Source organism: Herpailurus yagouaroundi, unplaced genomic scaffold (genome assembly GCF_014898765.1).
Source record: "Herpailurus yagouaroundi ecotype Mexico unplaced genomic scaffold, PumYag 77, whole genome shotgun sequence".
Lineage (NCBI taxonomy): Eukaryota > Metazoa > Chordata > Mammalia > Carnivora > Felidae > Herpailurus > Herpailurus yagouaroundi.
The window spans coordinates 80,433,389-80,456,703 of record NW_024412388.1 but is presented as its reverse complement, the minus strand read 5'-3'; the positions used below and the strand labels follow the sequence as shown (position 1 = coordinate 80,456,703).

The 23,315-nt window shown below is 37.1% G+C and overlaps 1 protein-coding gene across 2 annotated transcripts; it reads left to right on the top strand.

The window, feature by feature from the left end:
• The first annotated feature begins 9 nt into the window (after positions 1-9).
• Positions 10-22,368, top strand: GCLM (glutamate-cysteine ligase modifier subunit). 2 transcript variants are annotated; one of them, XM_040471021.1, is made up of 7 exons: positions 10-488; positions 5,635-5,700; positions 7,003-7,087; positions 10,429-10,488; positions 11,715-11,917; positions 13,760-13,874; positions 20,165-22,368. In XM_040471021.1, exons 1-7 carry the CDS (start codon positions 363-365, stop codon positions 20,185-20,187), a joined length of 678 nt encoding a protein of 225 aa, XP_040326955.1. In that variant the 5' UTR covers positions 10-362; the 3' UTR covers positions 20,188-22,368. The 2 variants fall into 2 exon arrangements, with proteins under 2 accessions (XP_040326955.1, XP_040326954.1); XM_040471020.1 differs by lacking the exon at positions 20,165-22,368 and adding an exon at positions 18,348-19,067.
• Positions 22,369-23,315: the final 947 nt, after the last annotated feature.

Here is a 23,315-nt window from a genome sequence, read left to right as displayed (position 1 = left end):
CCGCCCCGCCCCGCCCCGCCCGGCCCCGCCGCGGGACGGGTAACGGTTACCAAGCACTTTCTCAGCCGCGATTTCTGCTTAGTCATTGTCTTCCAGGAAACGGTCCCTTCAGTTGGGAGTCAACTCTGAGGCGGCAGCCGCAGTAGCAGCAGCCGCAGCCGCAGCCGCCAGCGCGTCCCTCCCGGGCCGCCGCTCCGCCACCGTCCGGCCTCCCTCGGTCCCAAGCGCAGGCCGAGGTCCCGCCGCGTGGGGCCGGCAGCCTCGCGCTCGGCTCTCCCGCCTCGGGCACCGCGTCCTGCGGGGCGGCCTCCTTCCTCGCCTGCGACCCCGTCGCCTCCTGGCCCCTTCGGTCGGCCGCTGCCATGGGCACCGACAGCCGCGCGGCCGGGGCGCTGCTGGCGCGGGCCCGCACGCTGCACCTGCAGACGGGGAACCTGCTGAACTGGGGCCGCCTGCGGAAGAAATGCCCGTCCACGCACAGCGAGGAGGTGAGAGACGCGGAGCTCCCGAGGCAGGCCGCCGGCCGGGCGGCTCCGAGAGGGAGGCAGCGCCCGAGGGGAGGGCGGGCGGCCAGGCTCGGGGCGCGGCGGAGGGCGCCGGGTGAGGCCGCTGGGGTTACGACGTCGCCTCCAAACCTGCTGCCCCGCGGCCGCGCGTCTTAAAACACTTGGCAGGTGCAACTTCACCCCGGGGGACGCCTCTGTCAAGCTTCCGGGCGACAGCCGAGCTCTCGAACGTACCGGCCCCCTCTTCCTCGCGGGGGTGGGATGGGCGGGGTGGGTGCAGAGAGAGCCAGTACCTCGCTCCCACGCTCTCCCAGCCCCCCGGCCCCTTCCCCCCTCCCCACTCCGCGGCCAGGTGAAGACGGTGTAGAGACTCGCTTTTCCGGGATTCAGGTGAGGGTAGCAGTAAATAATCCACTTAGCTCGGAGGCTGACAGGAGTTTCTCTATTACAGTAAGGCAGGTGACTAAACGCTCAGGTTCGGCTTTGGAATAAGGTACAGATTTTTCTCGCCCAAGGTGAATCTCCCTTAGTTTATTTCCCTGAAGACTAATCGCTAGTTTGAAGTGGCAGAGATCAGTCTGGAATTACACACGTGTTACGGGTTCGGTGCTGGTCATCCCTGCGTGGGGAGTCCGTGTGCACAGCCCGTTGCGGAGGCATGTCGGTGGTGTGGGACGATCCGAGTATCGAGGGATGACTAAATGAAACACACCTTTTCGTTCAGGAGCTGTGTGACTGTGAGAAAGTTCCCTTCCCTCAGTCTGTCTCCACAACTTTGAAGCTGATCAACCCGCTGTGAGGATGAAAAGAATATAGGGTTAGGGTTAGGGTTAGGGTTTCATCTGATTGCGTCAGAAAGCTAAAACAAAGCTTGATTAAAAGAAAAAGTGCCCTATGCCACCTTATGACGCTATCAGCTGTAGTCCTAGGCAGCTTTTGCTCTTTTATTGGAGATGCTGGTAATCGGTGCCGGAGCACAGGGCATCCGCCTACGCTCTGGGCCTGTGGCCAGGCCTGGCGTTGAGAGCGAGCACCCATCAGAGTGAGAACTCTGGGCTGTAACTTTAATAGGAATCAAAGTCCGCACCATATTCTGTGACCAGATTCCATCCACCTCAGTGTGTATACCTTTTTCTGTTTAAACCGCCCCACTTAGACTATTTCTCCCCCAAGTAAATATTCCTGTATTTCTAGTCCCTTAATTTCCTCTCAGCGCTGTTGGTTCAATCTACCATTTTCCATGTATATTAACAATATTGGGTGAAACTTTTGCTCTCTTGTTTCACTGCAACACCCTCTAAAGTAGTGGCCTTCAGAGTTTTTTGACTGCAAGCCCAGTAAGAAATTTTACCTTGCAGTCGCGTTCATAGTCCATAAGGACAGAAAGTAGGATGCGCGGTTGCCTGGGGCTGGGGGTAGGAATGGGTAGTGACTCCTACTAGGCACATGGAGATGTTCTAAAATTGGATTGCGGTGGTGCTGCACAACTCTGTAAAACTCTGAACAAATTCTCTAAAACTCATTGAGTTGTGCACTTAAAATGAGTGAATTGTATTTATGTAAATTATACTTAAGTAAAACAAAAAATCTCAAAGGTTTTATGAAGATATTAACCTTTAGTATATACTGTGTATTCTGATTTTTTTTCTTATTTTTAAAATTTTTTTTCAACGTTTTATTTATTTTTTTGGGGACAGAGAGAGACAGAGCATGAACGGGGGAGGGGCAGAGAGAGAGGGAGACACAGAATCGGAAACAGGCTCCAGGCTCTGAGCCATCAGCCCAGAGCCTGATGCGGGGCTCGAACTCACGGACCGCAAGATCGTGACCTGGCTGAAGTCGGACGCTTAACCGACTGTGCCACCCAGGCGCCCCTGATTTTTTTTTCTTATTTTTTAATGTAACAAGTCACATCCCACACTCTTTCTTTCTTTTTTTTTTTTTTTTAAGTTTGTTTATTTTTGAAAGAGAAAGGAAGCACAAGTGCGGGAGGGGCAGAGAGAGAGGGAGAGAGAATCCCAAGCAGGCTCTGACTCAGGGCTGGAATCCGCGGACTGTGAGATCATGACCTGAGCTGAAGTCAGATGCTTAACTGACTGAGCCACCCAGGTGCCCCTACACTATTTTATTTTATTTTATTTTATTTTATTTTATTTTATTTTATTTTATTTTATTAAGTTTATTTATTTATTTTGAGGGGGGGGGGGGGAGAGGATCCCAAATAGGCTCCTCACTGTCAGTGCAGAGGAGCTGAAATCAAGAGTAGGAAGCTTAACTGACTGAGCCCCCGAGGTGTCCCTACACTTTTTATTTCTTAATGTAACAAGTCATACTCCACAATTTGAAAAACATTGTTCAAAGGACTAATTCTGGTTTGGGTGTTTTATTTTGGGTTGCTGCATAAGAGGGACAAAATAAGCTAGAAAACATTTGAGGAAAACTTGAAGATATGGCAGCATATTGTAGGGAAAATATGACAGTTTCGTTAGGAGAGGCATGTTTTGTTTCCATGTAAAAAGGAACTTTGTATCACCCAAAGCTCCAAATTAGGATATGCTACTTGAAACAGCTTAACCTCCTAGAATAAAGAAACTGAATAAATCACTCATTATTAAGAAAATTTACACATTGAGTAGAGAGTTCAAGTTTCCTAAAAAGGTCTCTTCAAGTTCTAATGTCTTTCTTTTCTTTCTTTTTAATGTTTATGCAGTTTTGAGAGAGGGAGAGAGAGGGAGAGAGAGAGAGAGAGAGAAACAAGCAGGGGAGGGGCAGAGAGAGAGGGAGATACAGAATCCAAAGCAGACTCCAGGCTCTGAGCTGTCAGTGCAGATGCAGGGCTCAAGAAACCATGAACAGTGAGATCGTGACCATGAGCCACTCAACTGACTGAGCCACCCAGGTGCCCCTCTAATGTGTTTTGTCAATTCTATGATTTTTAAAAAAATTTTTTTTCACTAGAATTTTATGAAGTCAAATCTTGTTTTTTAAATGAGCCATTATAGGACTGTTTTGCTTAGTTCTTTGTTGTAAGAGTATTTGGCCAGAGGACTCACATAGTAAGTATATTTACAACTCTTAAACAACATGAGATCTGATGATACATGACATTATGATGATACTTCTCTTCAGTGATCATATGTGTATATGATAAGAATGAAGAGAGCAGAGCATAAAAAAGTATAAGGTTAATGTTGGGTCAATATACATAACATATAAAAGATTAGAAATCACTAGGTTAGTGATATAGTCAATGAATTTCTCATATTATTGTAACATTGGGTCTGTTCTGACATTTTGCAGAATCCAAGATTATTAAAGAAATGGTTTCAAGAAGGGGTGAATACTCTGAAAATATACTTCCTTCCTGAATTGGAGAATTCATCAGGAGAGCCTTAAGTATGCAAATAAGCAATCCTTCCAGAGGAAGTTTTCTTAAAATTCTCTCATGATATGAGCCAAACCATACTTGATAGAATTCTTAACCTGCTGCCTCAACTTTTACTAATTTTGAAAAGAATATTGACTTGTAATTCTCTCTGGAATGATTATCAACTAATTTTATTTACTATTTTAAATTTGATTATATATTTTCTATGAAGATACAGACCTTGTAGATTGAATTCATATGGGTTATTGTGGATAGCACATATAGTTTTGTTGTAGATTATGAAGCTTAATCTAGATGACTCTCAGCTCTTAAATTGATAGACCAGTTTCTTGTAATTATCTGTACTAAGATAAAAGCAGTAAAGGGCTTGTGTCCATTTTTATCATAAGCAGTCATAGATCAGATAGTTCAGAAGCTGAGTCTGTGTTATTGCTATTTGGAAAGTGCTTTTGCAGTTCAGGGACTTGCTCCCAGTTACTCATTTATTTTCTCATTGATTGCCCACAGAATGCAAAGCACTGTGTCCTTGGATGTTTATAAGTGATTTCAAATTGCTAGTGTTGCCCATTAGTGGTCCTAAATCAGTTTGCTGAGTCATAGAACAGCATATTTTTTTCTAATTAATAGAAGCCATCAGAATGCCTGGCATGTAGCAAACTATTTGTTTTGTAAATATTTTGTTCTGTGTATGTAGGTAGTCACTCTCTATGTGAATGTATGTACGTCTTACTCTGGACCACTATTAGACAAGTTTGAAATACACTGACCTAAAGCATGAAAGATGAATGAGCATTTTAATGGATTTACAACATACATAATGTCAGTATAAACAAATTTTTGTTTGTACAAGAATATATTGAAGGCAGGTTGGAGGTATACCTAAGTGTTAGGAAATGACGTGTGGGCTGACATTATGCAAGTTGACTTGTGTTAAGATATGACTACAGTGCAGGGCACCTGGGTGGCTCAGTCAGTTAAGCCACCAACTTCGGCTCAGGTCATGATCTTGTGGATTCGTGAGTTCGAGCCCTGCGTTGGGCTCTGTGCTGACAGCCTGGGTCCCGCTTCAGATTCTGTCTCTCTCTCTCTGCCCCTCCCCTGCTCATGCTCTGTCTCTCTCTCTCTCTCAGAAATAAATGTTAAAAAAATTTTTTTTAAATAGTTAAAAAAAAAAAGAAAGAAAAAAAAGATATGACTATGGTAGTTCTCAAACTTTATATGTTGATTACATGGGATACTTGTTAAAATGCAATTTCCACTGCCCTTAGAGTGATTCAGCAGGTCTAAGCTGGGGCTCAGGTACTGTAATTTTTAATGAATACCACAGGTGAATAATGTAGGAGTTCCTCTGGCCACACTTAGAGAATCATTTGTTTGTCTTTGAGGAATATCTCATAGTGATTAATAATAATTTTAGTCAGCCTCCCTGAACTTGAACCCCTGTTTCTTTTTGTTTCTTTGGGAATACTTTTATGTCTCAAAAGTTTACTTAAACTTTCATTAGTACAAAAATACTTTTAAAATAAGTACTGTTTATCATCATTTGAAGATTAAGATAAAAACATTTAAATACGTTTTTGTTGAAGAAAACAAAAAACTTGTAAAACTAAAATTTTGGTTTTTATGATTTTTCCTATTGACATCTTTTTTCCACTTATCAAACAAATACATTCTTATTGTAGAAGTACAGAAAAATATATAGAGTTTGATTAACAGTTTCAAAACGCATTCCTTTTACAGCTTCGAGATTGTATCCAAAAGACCTTGAATGAGTGGAGTTCCCAAATCAGCCCTGATTTGGTCAGGGTGAGTAAAATGTGAATGAAGAAATCATGTGGGTCAAAAGGGAAATGCAGTAAGCAAGGAATTAATTCCCCAGTTGTGATAGGGAAGTCAAATAGGCAATTAGCATAAAACTCCCTGTAGCTGATTTGCTGAGATGGCTGGCTGCCTGACCCAGTATGCTTAAGCATAAAACAGAAAATCCAGGATGTGTCACCCAATCTTCAACTAGACAAGATAATCAAGATTCTCGGTGCTTAATTCCCAGCACGGTATCTTCACAATGTATTTTGTTCCAGTTTATATTTGGTCTAGTAAAGGAATGACTGTTGAGCAATTTTGGTTGCTAGATTGCTTTGGTAGAGCATCATAACTCTCAATATAATTTTTTTAATGTCAGTTTCAAGTGAAACACTGGGTGCCACATTAAATACCAATATATGACTATTATCATAAATATTAATATATAAACCAGAGTGGTTGCAAGCCACTCTTTGGAATCCAATTCAGCCAAAAGCTCATAACAAATTACATAGACTACTTTAAAACTATGAAAGAGGACATGTGCTGGAAACGCTTGTTTCCCTGGGCATTCTGCAAGTTTAAACTCTCTAGCTGCTAGGCAGATGTTGATTAATGTCTTTGATCAGTCTGTGTTTCTCTGAAATGACCATTTGCTTCTATGCATGACTGATAAACACTTACTGTAAGCCCTTGATGTGTGCTAGGCATTGTAATATGCTCAAGAACTGTGAGGAAGCCCTCACTATTTACTTTGTAAATGTGGGCTAATATATTTCTGATTTATATGTACTAACATTTTATCATTTTCCTCATAATTTATTCATTATAATGCATTAGAATGGCCTTTACTTTTTTTATTGCATTCAGGAAAAAAAAACTTGTTTTAAAGTGTTTGTGATTAATATAAGAAATTTTTAACATGTCATCCTGAATGGATAAATATTTATCATTTTTCATTGGTTTCTTTTTTAACTAAAGTTATGTACTGTGCTAGTAGTTCTAACTCCTCACATGTTTCCCCACCGCCACCACTATTTGTTTTGTTTTTGTTTTTTATCATGCATTCCTCTGAGTACCTGCTCAAAATGAGATAATTTTTCCCAGTAAATGGACACACACACAGCATTTTACCTTTGTTTCAGGGTTTTGCAAACCTTATGAAGCTCATCCAGACATTCAGTAAAGAACCCAGTTATCTTGTGGGCTCTCTGCTTCTAAAGGGCACTATGGACAATAGAAAACATATAGCTAATCAGAAACATTAATTTTATATTTATTGTAAACATTGTGTGTTTATTATAGGAGTTTCCAGATGTCTTGGAATGTACTGTATCTCATGCAGTAGAAAAGATAAATCCTGATGAAAGAGAAGAAATGAAAGTTTCTGGTAAAGTCCAGCCTTTACAATTTATTTTGTAATACAGTGGAAGTGATAGATTTTGTCAGGCATGGGAATAAACCTTTCTTTCCCTCTGGTAATGAGAGACTCAGTCACTAAGTGTGAGAAATACAGAGATTCTTTTTAAACATAATTTTGATGTAAACTCCAAGAGGAAGTTATAGGAGGTCAGTTTTGGCTGCTTAAGCAGAGTCAGAATAGAACTTCACCTTGCTCTTCTTCATGGTGGTCTCATTAATTTATATGTTGGACTTCAGAGCAGTAGGAAGATTAAGGTGGAGGGAATGGAAAGAAGAAAGGGAAGGCTTAAGAGCAGTGTCTACCTGAAGCGAGCATAAGCCTTCTCTTCCTGGTGGAACACTGCTGAGCGATGGCTGAAGTCATCTGAAAGCGTAAACAGAAGTCTGGCAACAAGTTGCATGAAGAGAAGTAAAATACATGTTAAACTCATTCAACAAATGTATTGAGTGACTGTTTTCCAGAGACCATGCTAAGCTCAAGGAATGAAAAAATAGAGATGTGCTGTTGTTGCCCTCAGTTTACAGTCAACATAGCACAGTTATTAAAAGCTTGACCTTGGCTAGATTGAAATTCCTTCATATACAGATTACTGACTGGTGTAATCTTGGGCTAACTAGTTACTTAACCTCTCTGAGCCTCGGTTTTCTCATTTATAAAACAGGGATGCATCTGTTTCACAGGCTTCTTCGTAAATTAGGTGAAATAACAAAAGCACTTAACATAGTGCTTGGCAAAACAGTTAAGTGCTAGCTAGATAGTTGTTATTTATTACCATTTGTGGTTGTGTTGTGGCTGTTATTTTATTAGGATGGACATGTAAGATGAGATAGGGCATTGTCTTTTGACTCAATAACTACCATTTGTTGAGTTATATTGAGTTAGCAATATAACGATTTGGTTATATTTCCTTACATGATTCTCAAAACAATTCTACAAGGTAGGTCTATTGTCCCCATTGCACAAGTAACGTTAAATAACTTAGAAGTTGTCATGTAACCAGTATATGGTTGAACCAGGAATCCATCCAGGTATGCCTGACTCTAAAACTCATTTCTTTTACAACACATTGCTATTTGTGTTGGAAAAGGAGGTAAAAGCAACCTTTTCTCTGTGGTTGATTGCAGTTCTTCATGGTTTAGATCCATCTTGGAGCTTGTTCAGGTTGTCCTCAGTTTCTAGAGGGCTTGAGATTTTTGATAAGTATCAAATTTTTCCCTATTTGAAGAGCTTCCCTTTCCCTACGTATCTAAAAATACCTCCTTTTTCAGAGAAAGGAGACCATTTCAAATAGCCCAGATTCATGACCACAGGGATAGTGGTGGGGAGGGTTTTCATGGAGCATAACTATGGCAGCTATGGTTGGACCAAGGTGGTGAAGATTGACTCTCACCTAGTAGAGAGTGGTGATGACTTTTAAACAGAGAAGCTGCATGAGGAAAGCAATGCTTTAGGAATATTAGCAGTAGAAAGGAAGGGACAAACAAAAGAAATGTACAAGGTAAATTTGTTGTATTTGTTGAATACCAGGCAATTTACATACAAATACTTCATTAGCCCTGTGTTTTTTCTCCATTCCCTTTTCTGATTTTCTCTCTTCTTGCTCTCCCACTACTCCACCTATTTGTCTATTGAGTAAATTTAGATTTTGAATACTGAATTTACATGAGGTAAATCTATACAAATAAATTTGAATTTAAATCAAGCCAAAGCCTCAGTCTTACAGAAAACTACTCTGCTTTCCTGGTAACCAAAGAAATGCCAATTAATGTGGTCCTGAAACCGCATTAGGTGTATATTGTACCTATTAAATTAGCAAAAAAAACTTACATTTGATAGTGTTCTATACTGTTAAGAGAGAAATTCTGTTTTTTGGGTTTTTTTAAATGTTTATTTCTGAGAGAGAGTGCAAGCGCAAGCAGGGGAAGGCAGAGAGAGAGGGAGACAGAGGATCTGAAGCGGGCTCTGCGCTGACAGCAGAGAGCCTGATGCAGGACTTTAACTCATGAACCGTGAGATCATGACCTGAGCCAAAGTCAAGAGTCAGACACTTAACCGACTGAGCCACCTAGGCACCCCAAAATCTTTTATATAACAGTAGGAGGTAAATAAAACATGAGAAGACTCACAAAAAAGCTCATACCCTTTGACTCATAAACACATTTCTGACAATTTGTCCTTGGGAAATGCTTCAGCATAAAGTTGAACAAAGTTACCAAGATGTTTCTTTAACATTGTATGTGATAACAAAAAACTGGTACTAATGTAAGTGTTCAAAAAGTAGGAAATTATTTAGTAAGTTATACCCTATCAAAATTACAGAATAATGTTCAGCCATTAAAAATGAGTATGTCAGGGGCGCCTGGGTGGCGCAGTCGGTTAAGCGTCCGACTTCAGCCAGGTCACGATCTCGCGGTCCCTGAGTTTGAGCCCCGCGTCAGGCTCTGGCCTGATGGCTCAGAGCCTGGAGCCTGTTTCCCATTCTGTGTCTCCCTCTCTCTCTGCCCCTCCCCCGTTCATGCTCTGTCTCTCTCTGTCCCAAAAATAAAAAAAAAAAAAAAAAAAAAAAATGAGTATGTCAAATTATTCATTAAAAATAGAGAGTATACAGAAACCTAAATAGTGACTGCTTTCAGTGATGAGACAATTGGCTTTTTTTTTTTTTTTTTTTGGTCTTTGTATTCTTGTAGGTTCTTCTCATTTCTAGAGTGAATATATTGCTATTAAGATTTTAAAAAAACTTTAAGGGAACTAAATACTTGATAAAGATGTAAAAAAAATTATGTAAAGGTAAACTAAATAGATAGGAATAAATGCTATACCCTGCTTCATATGACCAGTAACTGAAAGGTAATGTCTAAAACTTAGAATGATTGTATTAGAAAGGTGAGGTTGTGGTGTTCTTTTCATTTTTCTTCTCATTATAAGTAATTTTAATTTAGTCTTTGCATTGATTTTAGTTTATTGAAGAAAGTAATATGCTCCATTAATATTTAATACATAAAAATATACATTTTGAGTAATTTAAGTTTGTATATTTATCTGACCTGCCTTCTAACAGATGGAAAATTAGTATTTGCTTTTTTGTTTTGACAAATGGGTACTTTTTTGGCAACTGACATATAAGTTAAAAATTACAATGGAAATGTACTTTCATGTCTTAAAATGGAAACTATAAAATTATGTGACTAGGAAAGGAAAGATAATTCATACAGGATTCTCTGTCATCTTACTATTGTTGGCAATGTTAATACTGTGTAGTAAAAGTTACCCAAATGTAGTAATCAGTTTTGTTTTCTTTTGTTACCCAGCAAAACTGTTCATTGTAGGATCAAACTCTTCATCATCAACTAGAAATGCAGTTGACATGGGTAAGCAAAAATTTAACTTTTTACCTTCATAATGATCTTTAAATTAGTATAAGTGTATTAGTTAGGTCTTGTGTTCAGGTCCAGAAAAAAAGAAAATGAGCTCATTCCAATTTTACTCTTTAAGGTTCTAGCCTAATTTCTTAAGGCTTATGTCAGATCATATAAGCATTTGTAGGTTCATATTTTGATATATAAGAAGAATGTAAAAGATATAACATAATCAAATATTGACTATATGTTTGGAGATAGAAATTCTTAATCCTATTCTTAGCCCTTTTAGTACTATAATGAAATACCACAACCACCACCACAACAAAACAAGCATTTTCATCTTTGGCTCTTGGTTAGATTATTGTGATATTACAATTATTCAATATTTTTTCCTCTAAAATGTTCTTACAGTATAGAGGTTGGACGCTTAAGTAATTAGCTCTATAATATAACTGTGGAATGAAAAAAGAATCATTTAAAGTAAACTCTTTAAATTATTTTTATAGAAATTACCTCTATTGGGGTGCCTGGGTGACTCAGTCGGTTAAGTGTCTGACTTCAGCTCAGGTCATGATCTCACAGTTCGTGAGATTGAGCCCCACAGTGGGCTCTGTGCTGACAGCGCAGAGCCTGGAGCCTGCTTCAGATTCCGTGTCTCCCTCTCTCTGTGGACCTCCCCCAATCACACTCTGTCTCTCTTTCCTTCAAAAATAAATAAACATCTTAAAAATTTTTAAAAAAAGAAATTAAATTACCTCTATAAATATAGATTAGAACCATAAATTTAGTTTTTCAGAGTCTCAAGACTATTCTTTGCCATGGCTACCAATTACAGAATATGAGGTCAGAATTCTTATAGTCATCCATATAAGATACTAGTAGAACTGGAGAAGAAAATTTTATGAAGATAAGGAAGCTACCAAAAAATTGTCTTAGAAACAAGATGAAGGCCTGTTCTCCAGAAGGACTATAATAACTGTGAGTCCCTAGGAAGGAGGCAGGTCAAAGAAACTGACTTGTCTGCCACACAGACCCAATAGATGAACAGGGGCTTATACTTTTTTAAGAGATGGAAATGTTGTAAATGATTATGAAACTGAGTGAAATAATCTGCTATATTAGAAAACTAGTGAACCATATGGACAGAATTTAGTGGGATACTTGAAGGACATTAGAAATACTTGTTTTTATTATGTAACAAATATTTATCCTTTTCGTGTTTTCCTTCACATCAGCCTGTTCAGTCCTTGGAGTTGCACAGCTGGATTCTGTGATCATTGCTTCACCTCCTATTGAAGATGGAGTTAATCTTTCCTTGGAGCATTTGCAGCCTTACTGGGAGGAATTAGAAAACTTAGTTCAGAGCAAAAAGATTGTTGCAATAGGTACCTCTGATCTAGACAAAACACAGTTGGAACAGCTGTATCAGTGGGCACAGGTAAAGCACAGCTAGATCACAAGTACTCTGGGAGGAGCCCAGTTGTTATAGTCTTTGCTACATACTGTTTAGCATCATACACAATAGTGGACAGTCACTGTTGATTTGCTATTCCAAATGTGGGAGTTTTGAGGCAAGATTTATCTAAAACATTGGATTTTTTGGTCTCAAATACGTGCCTAATTGAGCTTAATTATTAATTGGTTTTCAAATAAGTGACATATTGGGGTGCCTGGGTGACTCAATTGGTTAAGTGTCCAACTCTTGATTTCAGCTCAGGTCATGATCCTACAGTTTGTGAGATCAAGCCCCGTGTTGGGCTTCATGCTGACAGCATGGAGCCTGCTTAGGATTCATTCTCTCTCTCTCTCTCTCTCTCTCTCTCCCCCCTCCCCCATGCATGCACTTGCACTCTCACTCTCTCAAAATAAATACACTTAAAAAAAAATGAGTGACAAAAACACTGGAAAATGTGTCCTGAAGCACTTATAGCCAAAATGAATTAAGGCTGTTTCCTTCAGTTTTACTTTTGTGATAAAATTATTACATTTTTCTTTAGATAAGATTACACTGTGGTTCTGATTTCTTAAGGGAATATCATATATACAAATATTTTGCTGTTACTTAAAGATAAAAAGACTTTAGGTTCATAGAATTTGATACAGAGTAGGTGTCATAAATTAATCACAACTCTCTGGCCTAATAATGTACAAAACTATTAGGGAAGTTGCTTACTAACTAGTATTTTACCTTTACTCTCTGTGTTGTTCTTTATTCCTTATACTTTATCCCCAATCTTCTCCTTTTCAGATTTTTCAGTTTGTTATGGACAGGAAGACCCTAGAGAACATGTTGCCCCTTCTCCCTTTGATTTCGTGATAGCCAGAATGTGGCCAAGATTCTGCTGGAGAGACTTGGGTGATGTGGAATGTATCTGTAAATTAACCGGAGCAGCTGTTAGAAATTATCTAGTTCTTTTTCAAAATGTGTCTGATTTATAACCATATTTTAATTTTATTTAACGTTTATTTATTTTTGAGAGAGAGAGCACAAGTTGGGGAGGGGCAGAGAGAGAGGGAGACACAGAATCTGAGGCAAGCTCCAGGCTCTGAGCTGTCAGCACAGAGCCCGATGAAGGGCTCGAACTCACAAGCTGTGAGATCATGACCTGAGCTGGTCGGAAGCCCAACCAACTAAGCCATCCGGGCGCCCCTATAACCATATTTTATACTTTAATATTAAATGTTTGTATCACTCCTCTTTGATCTTTTACCTTTAAGACATACTCCCTCTTTAGCTGGAACCATCACACTTAGAATCATGTTTATTTCTTTTTTTTTTTTAATTTTTTTTAATGTTTATTTATTTTTGAGACAGAGACAGAGCATGAATGGGGGAGGGGCAGAGAGAGAGGGAGACACAGAATCAGAAGCAGGCTCCAGGCTCTGAGCCATCAGCCCAGAGCCCGACGCGGGGCTCGAACTCCCGAACCGTGAGATCGTGACCTGAGCTGAAGTCGGACGCTCAACCAACTGAGCCACCCAGGCGCCCCAGAATCATGTTTATTTCTGAGACAGGTGTACTAGGTTGCAGGTACTAGCGGGAGAGTTTCTAGTAGTGTAGCACTACATTGGCTACCACCTGGAGTTCTTTCCTTTCCCTGTTACCACTAACATGAGTTAGAAAAACATATGTTAATGAATATATTCATTTAAAGTATTTTGTAAACTGTAAGCATTATACATGCAATATTTCATATTTTCTAAAGTTGTGTCCTTTTATTGCTTTCCACTTTTTGTAGTACTTAATTTAGTGGCAATGTCATGATTTTCTTCACTTTAGGTAAAACCAAATAGTAACCAAGTTAATCTTGCCTCTTGCTGTGTGATGCCACCTGATTTGACTGCATTTGCTAAACAATTTGACATACAGCTATTGACTCATAATGATCCAAAAGGTAAGATTGAGATTTTCATTTCTTGATTGATCATGAGGTTTTATCTTACAAGAAGCTACTTGTTAAAATTTAATTTTTAATTTTGTACAGTGATAAATGTTACCTAGAACTTCTCTTAATGGTTAGTTCAAAATACATATGCCTTTATTTTGTCTTTATATCAATGGGAAAAAAATTAATGGGATCATTTCCTGAATATCCAGTCTGTTGAAGTTTATAAATATTAAGGATCTTTTAGGATATTTTAAATAGTATCATATAAAATCTTGTATAGTACAGCAAAAATTGTACCGAACAGCCACTTAAAGGGGATAAATATCTAGAAAGAGAGGCAGGTAAAATTTAATTTAAAATTTAAGCATCTTAGGATAGGTAATTGATTAGGTATTTTATTAATCATTACTATCAAGACATATGTTTTGTGTTGATCAGAAACATTTGATTATTGAGAATGGCTTCTCTGCTTTCTGTAGAATAATTTTTATTAACATTTTACAGGATAAGTAGGGAAAGTGGGAAGGGAATGTTTTATACTTTATACTTATTTATTTAGCAGTCTGCTCCATTCTTATTTTTTCACTGAAAAAAATGAAACTGTTTTTGGTATAGTTCTAAGTGAGAAATGTCTTGTGAAAGTTTTAAATCCCTAAGATATTTTTTTAAATTTTAATTTATTTTGAGAGAGAGAGGGAGAGAGTGAGCGTGAGCAGGACATGGGCAGAGAGTGAGGAATAGAGAATCCTAAGCAGGCTCCATGCTCAGCACAGAGCCCAATGCAGGGCTCTATTTTACAAACCTGAGATCATGACCTGAACTGAAATTAAGAGTCGGACACTTAACTAACTGAGCCACGCAGGCGCCCCAGAGATTTGGCCTTTTTTTACCCCCCAAAGTAGGCTCCACACCAGTGTGGAATCCAGTGTGGGTCTTGAACTCATGACCCTGAGATCAAGACCTGAGCTGAGATCAAGAGTGGGACGCTCATCCAACTGAGCTACCCAGGTACCTATGACGTTTTTATAGAGGTTTTAGTTTAATAAATACTGGAAGAAATTACATTTTCTAGGTGATTCTTGGAGAAAAAATATTTAGCTTTTACTTCCATGTCTAAAAAGATGGCTTTATACTGGTGGTTGGATTCAGTTAGTGTGCTCATGTATACCCCCTTAAGATGTTACACTATTTATTAGCAGTCTGCCACATTTTCATTTTTTCACTGTTTTGTATGAAGAGGAGGAGTTTTAATAGTTACTGTTCATTAGATACTAGGTATCATGCTAAATGCCTTTGAGAGATGATCTGTAATCCTCACAACAGCTGAAACTAGACATTTTATTGGTAAGCCTCAGAATTAAGAAAGTAGCCAAGGCCACCCAGCTGGCATGGAACAGAGTTTAAACTTGGACTTGGTCCTGGCTGAATTTGGAGCCTTTCTCCCTATGCTATACTATCTTTTTGATTTGAGATGGTAGCGTTGTGGTATTTCAGCCTGAAAACCTTACTTTCTTGTCAGTTTTCATTTAAATGATACCAGAATAGGAGATAATGACTTTTGCCTCTCCCTTTAGTAATTACTTTCATAAGTAATTAGATTCATTTTTTAAAAAGTCATTTTAGTTGAAAATCTAACAAAGAATTTCTATGCTGATTTGTTCTGAAACATAAACCCAACTTTAAATTCCAACTTTCCATATGTTAGTAGATATTATATCACTTATCTATTTATTTGGTGGGGGTGAGGAGGAGGGGGGCTTTTCCAACAGTAATGATTACCAACAGCTGATGGATGAGCCTGCAGCCCATTCTAGCTCCACTTGAAAAAAACTCTTTCCTTCTTCCAGTAGGAAAGGAAATAGGAAACGACTAAGGTGTCTGGTATTTTATTTCCATGTTATCTAAATGTTGGCATGTGGATTATGTGCTAATGCATGTTGTTATGGTGAAATAAATTGCATATATATATGAGAAGAGAGATTTAATCCTTTTTTGATATTATTTTGTTTTACTGACATAACTTGACACTTGGATGTCTTTCTAATTTTACTTCTAAACCCTTTGATTAGAATTTATAGGCTGATTCTGCATATACAATTAGTGAATCTTCACTTTGATCTATAATGAAGCAATTCTTTTCTTAAAAGATTAATTGTGTTTACTGATTCTAAAGAGCTCGCATGGTTAATGTAAAAGTATGTAGTTAAGTTGATGAATAATAGCATAGCTCTCTGATTAGGTGTGTCACATTTTATTTTTTAAGCACTCAAGTTGTAAAACATTTAACTCTGTCATCTAAAATAGAGTTTTGTTTTTAAGTCCCCTTTAAAGCCCTTCCTCTGTTCTGAAATTACCCTGTTCTTCAGAAAGTGTTTATTTTCCATTACTCTTTGCCCTAGAAGTTGTGGTAACAGTTCAACTACAGTCAGGGTGAAACTGTGAAGTGGGTGATCCTGACTCAGAACCTTCCCGTTTTCATTTGTTTCACCCTCCCCTCACTCCCATTAAGTCTGATCTGCTTTATGTCTCATTTCCTCCAGAATCCTCTTCTCTGTCAGATGGTCTGATAAGCAAATCCATGTTCATGTTAGTTTCCCAAAGAGACATTTGACTTCCATTTATGAAAGCTACACTTTACTAGGCTGCATAGCCAAGTTATCTAACCTCTCTGCCTCAGTTTCCCCCTGGAAAAGGGGAGAATATATCTATTTTATAGGGTTAACATGTGGATTAAATGAGCTAATACATGTACTCAGAAAAGTGCCTAGCACATGATAATAGCAAACATTTACTGAGAGTTTACTATTGACATTATTCAAATATCACAGCAGTTCTTTTGGGGCAAGTGCGTCCTTTAGCGCTCCCAAATCATACAGTCTAGATGGTCTCTTAATCCCTATCTGTGTGGTTGGTTCTGACCCTAGTAGAAACTTTTCACATTGATTGGTTGATTCAACAGACATTTGAGTACCTATTATGTGTCAGGCAGTGTTCAGAATACTAGGGATATAGGACCAAGTCATATAAATTCCAACACTCATGATGGGAGGAGACAGACCATAAGATAAATGTTAAATGTGATAAATGGTGGTACATGCTATGGAGAAAAGTTGACTGAAGGAGAAAAGAGTGCCCAGGTTAGGGATTGTTGTTTTATATGGGGTAGTCAGGGAGACCTCTCTGCTAAGGTGACATTAATCAGAGACCTGCAAGAAGGGAGAGAACCTGTGGGAATCTGGAGGAAGAGGATTCAGGAAAGAGTAATCAACTGATTCAAAAGTGTGAATGTGCTTGAGGATTTCAAGGCCAGTGTGGCTGGAGAAGAGGCAGTGAGAAAGAGAGTAGTACATCAGAGCAGGATGTAAATGTAGAATCAGAAAATAATTACTTTATCAAAGAGATGCCAAAGAGTTTTTAAATGATCACTGGTGCCCGAGAGAATATGATAAGATTGGCATTCTGACATTATCAACTGCTAGTGGAAGTGTAAAGTACAGCCCATCTGGAAAGCAACTCAGAGTATCCTATAGATCAAGCTTTCAAAATGTACTTGTACTTTGGCTTTGTTATTGCATAGCCAGGCATGCATTTTAAAGATGTTCAGCATAGCATTATTTTTATTAGCAAAATACGAGGAAAAATTTAATTTTTTTGGTTAGCAATGAGGAAATGTATAAATTATGAGATCTAGATAATGTAGTATCTGGGTCATTATTAAAAGTGATACTTCCAGGGCGCCTGGTGGCTCAGTCAGATTAGCGTCTGACTTCGGCTCAGGTCATGATCTCACAGTTTGTGGGTTTGAGCCCTACGTCAGCTCTGTGCTGACAGCTCAGAGACTGGAGCATGGATTCTGTGTCTTCCCCTTTGTCTGCCCCTCTCCCACTCACCTGTGTCTCTCTTTCTCAAAAATAAACATTAAAAAAAAAAGTGATGCATCCAAAGAATAATTACATGGAAAGATTCATAATATAAGTTGAAAAAATAAATTAGGTTGTAACTACAGTTATGATTTTTAAGATATGGAAAATAGATGCAGAAAAAAAGTTGGAAGGAAATACATGGCAATGGAAATGATCTGTCTCCAGTTGATAGGATTATTGATAACTTTCCTTTTTCATCGTTGTATGTAACTTTCCTGTATTTTCACTGGCTCTACATTAGAATCGCCTGGAAATCTTCAAAAACAAAACAAAACAACAACAACAAAAACCAAAACAACTATGCAGGCTCCACTCATCAGAAGTTATGAATTAAATAGGCCAGGGTATAGGTGTAGATACCTTAAAGAACTGCCTGGCTCTTTCTGATATTCTGGTTCAGATTCATAGCATACATTAAGGAAAAGCATATTTTATATTCTTCATATTTTATATTTCTTTGAAGTGTTTCTTTTGTTGTATCTAAATGCTTACCTACATGGTAAAGTGTTGTTATTTTCAAATTTAACACTTTGGGTTTTTATTTGTTTGTTTTAAGAACTGCTTTCTGAAGCCAGTTTCCAAGAAGCTCTTCAGGAAAGCATCCCTGACATTCAAGCACACGAGTGGGTGCCCCTGTGGCTACTGCGGTATTCAGTCATTGTTAAAAGTAGAGGAATTATCAAATCAAAAGGCTACATCTTACAAGCTAAAAGAAGGGGTTCCTAACTATGACTTAGGATCATAACCTACTTACTGACTTGTAGTTTCCTTGAATATAAGATAAAATTGAGATGTATAAAAATCTGGTTACTTCCTGTAAATGCTGTCATGGAGGCAGCTATTCTTCAGTTATATTTGACAACATGTTATCCGTCAAGTTTTGAATACTTCTCCTGCCTCCATATCAGTTCACTCACCTGAACCACTGTATTGTTTTCATTAAACTATTATTTTCTAATTGAAATTGCCTATAAAGAAAATACTTGCAATATATTTTTCCTTTATTTTTATGACTAATAGAAATCAAGAAAATTTGTTGTTGCATATATTTTGGGCCTAGGCATCAGGGTAATGTATATACATATTTTTTATTTCCAAAAATTAATTAAAGGCTTCTTATTCTATAGTATAACTGAGCAATTACAATTGTTAAGATTGAAATACTGGAAGATATTTTTTCTGTTATTAATGATTATATCCAGAGTAACTGGAGTAGCTGGGATCCACAGTAGTGTAAATAAAATTAATTTCTTCAATACATGAATGAAAACTTAAACTTTATGTGTCCTTGCTTGTATTTACCTATAATGATTTAACCTTGTATTCTTGTGCCATATTTTCCTTGCAATGATTTCCAAGACAAACCAAAGCAAATCTGAAAAAGGAGACTAGAAGCTTTGTAATTATTATTTGGGGTTTTATAAAAGCAACTGTTATCATCTCCAGATTCTTTTTAATTCTTGGTCCATCCTTAATATTTTGCTACTCATTCAAGAATATTCAAAAGTATTGAGTGTTTACCATGTACTGGGCATTGTGGGCTATGGGAAGTGGGGGGTATAAGCATTCAGAATCAGTTGAGTAAAATAGGTAATATTTGCTCCCCACTAATAACTGGCTAGGAGGTACTAAAAGCCAGAAAAGGAGTGAAAAAAATCTTTAATTCAGGGCCAACATTGTCTTTTTGGACAACTTTTTTGAGATGCAGACTTAACTATTTAAAAACAAAATGGTATAATACAAACTTTAGAACTAGAAGAGGCTGTAGATTATTTATTATAATTCCTCATTAGTTTAAGAACCAGAAAATAGCAAATAAATAAGCCATGACCTCTGATATATACTCTATGTCTCCATAGTTCTATAAATTTGTGTCTGTCATCCAAATAGTTTGAAAATTTCTTCAAAAATCTCATATCTCAATCAGTACTTTTAAACCATGTGTCCTAATACATGGTTTATAAAAATTAAGATATAAAACTAATTTTGCCGAAGTTTTTTCAACTTAGACAAAAAAAAATATGGTTTCATATTCAAAGTAAATACACTAGACTCTTCCTATTCTAAACAAGGTTTTATAGTTTACTGGTTGGATAATTTCATCATTAGAATTATAATGTGAAATCAGCTGAATTACTTGCTAAAACTCATTTAAACTTAGAGCTTCCTAAAGCCTTATATAGCCTTTTTAGTAATTGTATATGTTATTGAATGTATATAGTTAACTTTTTTTTTAACCTGGAAATGTACATTTTTTTCATACAACCTAAGTTTTTAAACAAATGTTCATTTTAATTTAAGCCTAAACAGTGAATTGGTCAAGGTATTTTAAGAGGGAACTTTAATATCACATTTTTTTTTAAAAAACCCTAGACTTACAGAAATGGATTGTTTGAAGGGTTATTTTGAAGATTAAAAAAAAAAAAAAACTAATGTTGCTGATTTATGTAAGTGTCAGAGGAGCTTTTTTGTGTGTTCTTCTCTCCCCCCTCTCAATGAAGAAGCAAGATTATAGTTTCATGTTGTGAAGGGGATCAGGTAGATACGGAATTTTAAGATTATTTTTTTGTTTCACTTCTGTACCTTTAATTTCTGTTTTTGAATAACCTGTAAAAAATGATTTTTTTTAAGGCTTTACAATTTTCCAAGCTGATATTTGCATCTTTTTTTCATAAACTATCAGAATATAGTGAATACTTTCCAAATACTTAAGGACTTAATGTTTAAAAAGCCATAAAATAAAGAGCAGTAATACTACCAAATAATTGCTTAAAGCTGAAAGCTAAGTTATCAATAGTGTATATAACAGATACGTTTTCTCAGGAGAGGTGTGTCCATGACTCAATATAGAAAGAATTTATATAATTGGGTTTTTTTTCCCCATAAACATGAAAAGAAGCTACAGCTTGTTATTGCATTTCCAAAATACACTGGAGCCTTACTTTAACACAATGTACTGTAACTTAGAATTTGTTCTATGATGAGTCTATCTTGAATTCCCATCCAAGAAACTATAGTCACCAGAAGGACCAAGGTGTCTTATAAAATACGTTCACATTGTGTAAATTCTGAAGACTACATTGTGCTGGTATCCAAATTAGAGTATCCATTTAGGGATGGCGGGTGCTAGATTGAATCACAAGTAGCTAATGATTTTTCTGTTCTCAAAGATCACTTAAACAGCTATGTATGGAATAGAAAATAAAGTTACTCTATTTTGCATAAATGCTGAGACTTTTCCCAAAGGAGCCAAGTAGTAACTGAAATAAGATCTTTGTTTTCAATGATAAAGGCTTAAGTCTCATTTAATTACATCTCATTTTTTAACAGATTTCTTTCCAACTTTTCCACCTAGCATTTTCAATATTGGGGAATGTAAGTGATTGATAGTTTATTATATATTTGCCGACAGCTGATCTCTCTGCAAATTGTATGTTTAGAGAAATTTGAAGTTGTTTTAAGGAGAATTTAAACCATTTGTTTTCATAAGCAAATATACCAACTTATGATTCTAAACCTCTTTTTTAAAGTTAACTTCCTAATGTACCAGAACTTTCGCCTGTCATTTCCCCCATAAAGTTGATGATGGGATATGTCAGTTTTATTTTTGAAAACTATGTAACATAATTTTCACTAATATTTTTTATAGTTTTCAGAATTAGAAATACACTTAGGGGAAAATGTTTTCATTAGATAATTCTACTTTTATGTGTCTGTAGTAGTGTATTATGAAATACAGGCAAAATAAAAGCATTAATAAACATGTTTATAATAGTCTTTAATATCACCTATGAGTATTAATTACCTAATAAAGTGTGTTGTATATTTTTAACTGAGTTGAATAGCGTAAGCATCTAGAATATTATATTGATTTTGACCTATTTGAATTCATAAACAGTATGATTTGAAAATTATGAATAGCTTTTAAGTATCCAAGCCATAAAGCTATTCATGCATTCATTCATTCAATGATTTATCAAATGCCTACTATATGCCAACCACTGTGTAAGGTATTGGCAGATAAACATAGAAATGAAAAAGAACCTGTGTCTTCAAGGAGCATATAGTATATTGGGGGGGGGGGGGGGCGCCCAAGAGAGATCTGTACATGAATAAGCAATAAAGGCTGCATCTGTTAATGACTGAAGTGGTGAAAAGGGAGTGGGGGCATATGGAAGGAAGTGGGGCTAGGGAATATCTACTGCTAGGAGACTCCCTGAAGAAATTGGTCTTAGAGTAGGATGACAGGATAGGTGGGCATTCTGGCAGAGGCCTCTGTTTGCCTCATTTGTAAATATGCTTTTATTGAATGATGAACAATTTATATGTAAACTTTAGAAACTCAGTGAAAACACTTTCTTAGAGAGCTTGCCCTTACAGATAAAAAGGAGTGGCTTCTGTTGAGACAAGAGTAAGGTTGGAAAAGTAATGTTTTATAATCAAGAGGCTAAAACTTGCCCAAATCCCCCACATAGATCAGAATATGGCTGTTACGTAGTTTCACTACCAGAAAAGTCAAACAAAATTTTAATATGTATCTCTCAACAATGAATAAATGTATAAAATGTCATACAAGATTTTTGTGTGTCTGTTGGTCCATTATTTTAGAAAGGTTCATGTTTGACGATGTCCATTACTTATTTTAACTCTATTTTCCTTGTTTCTTTCCTCACTGTTGATTCTTTCAACTTTTCTTGCTTATGTCCTTAGTAAGTCTTTCCTGGAAGGTCATTGGGCAGTAAACTTTCCAGGTCTCATTTGTCTGAAAATATCTTAATTTAGTTCTCAATCTTAAATGATCATTTGACATTATAGAATTCTAAGTTTCCAAATACTTTCCCTGAGCAATTTGAAGACAATATTACACTGATTCCCAGTATATATACTCTTCCTGATGAAAATCTGGATTTCTGTCCCTAAAAGTAATGTCTTTTTCTCTAGTCTCTTTTTTATTTTTAGTTGAAAATTTCAACCTACTTTCATATGATTGGAATTAGAACAAAGCAGGAAATTAAAGCTGGCTGCAAAACTTTTTGATAACATAAAACCTAATCACAAAAGAAAACAGATAACTGGATTTAATCGAAGTTTAAATCTTACATCCTTCAAAAGACATTAAGAAAGTGAAAATACAAGATACAGGCAGGGAAAATATTTCTAGTACATATTTCTGAAGAAAAATAGGACATAATAAAATTATTTTAAAATTACACTTCAAAGTACACTGTCAAGAAAGTAGAAAGACAACCCACAGAATGAGAAAATATTTGTAAATCATGTGTAAGGTACTTGTATCCAGATTGTATAAAGAACTCATAACTTCATAATAACCCAATGAAAAGCAGACAAAATGTTAGATTTTTCTCCAAAGATAACATGAATAGAGGCACCTGGGTGGCTCAGTCATTTAAGCATCTGACTCTTGGTTTTGGCTCAGGTCATGATCTCGTGTTTCATGGGATTGAGCCCCACATGGAGCTCTGTGCTGACAGTGCAGAGCCTGCTTGGGATTCTCTCTCCCTCT

Coding starts and splice junctions, on each gene's coding strand:
- GCLM (XM_040471020.1), top strand. CDS start 363: ATGGGCACCGACAGCCGCGCGGCCGGGGCGCTGCTGGCGCGGGCCCGC. Junction 5,701..7,002: donor TCAGCCCTGATTTGGTCAGG/GTGAGTAAAATG, acceptor TGTTTATTATAG/GAGTTTCCAGATGTCTTGGA. Junction 10,489..11,714: donor TAGAAATGCAGTTGACATGG/GTAAGCAAAAAT, acceptor CCTTCACATCAG/CCTGTTCAGTCCTTGGAGTT.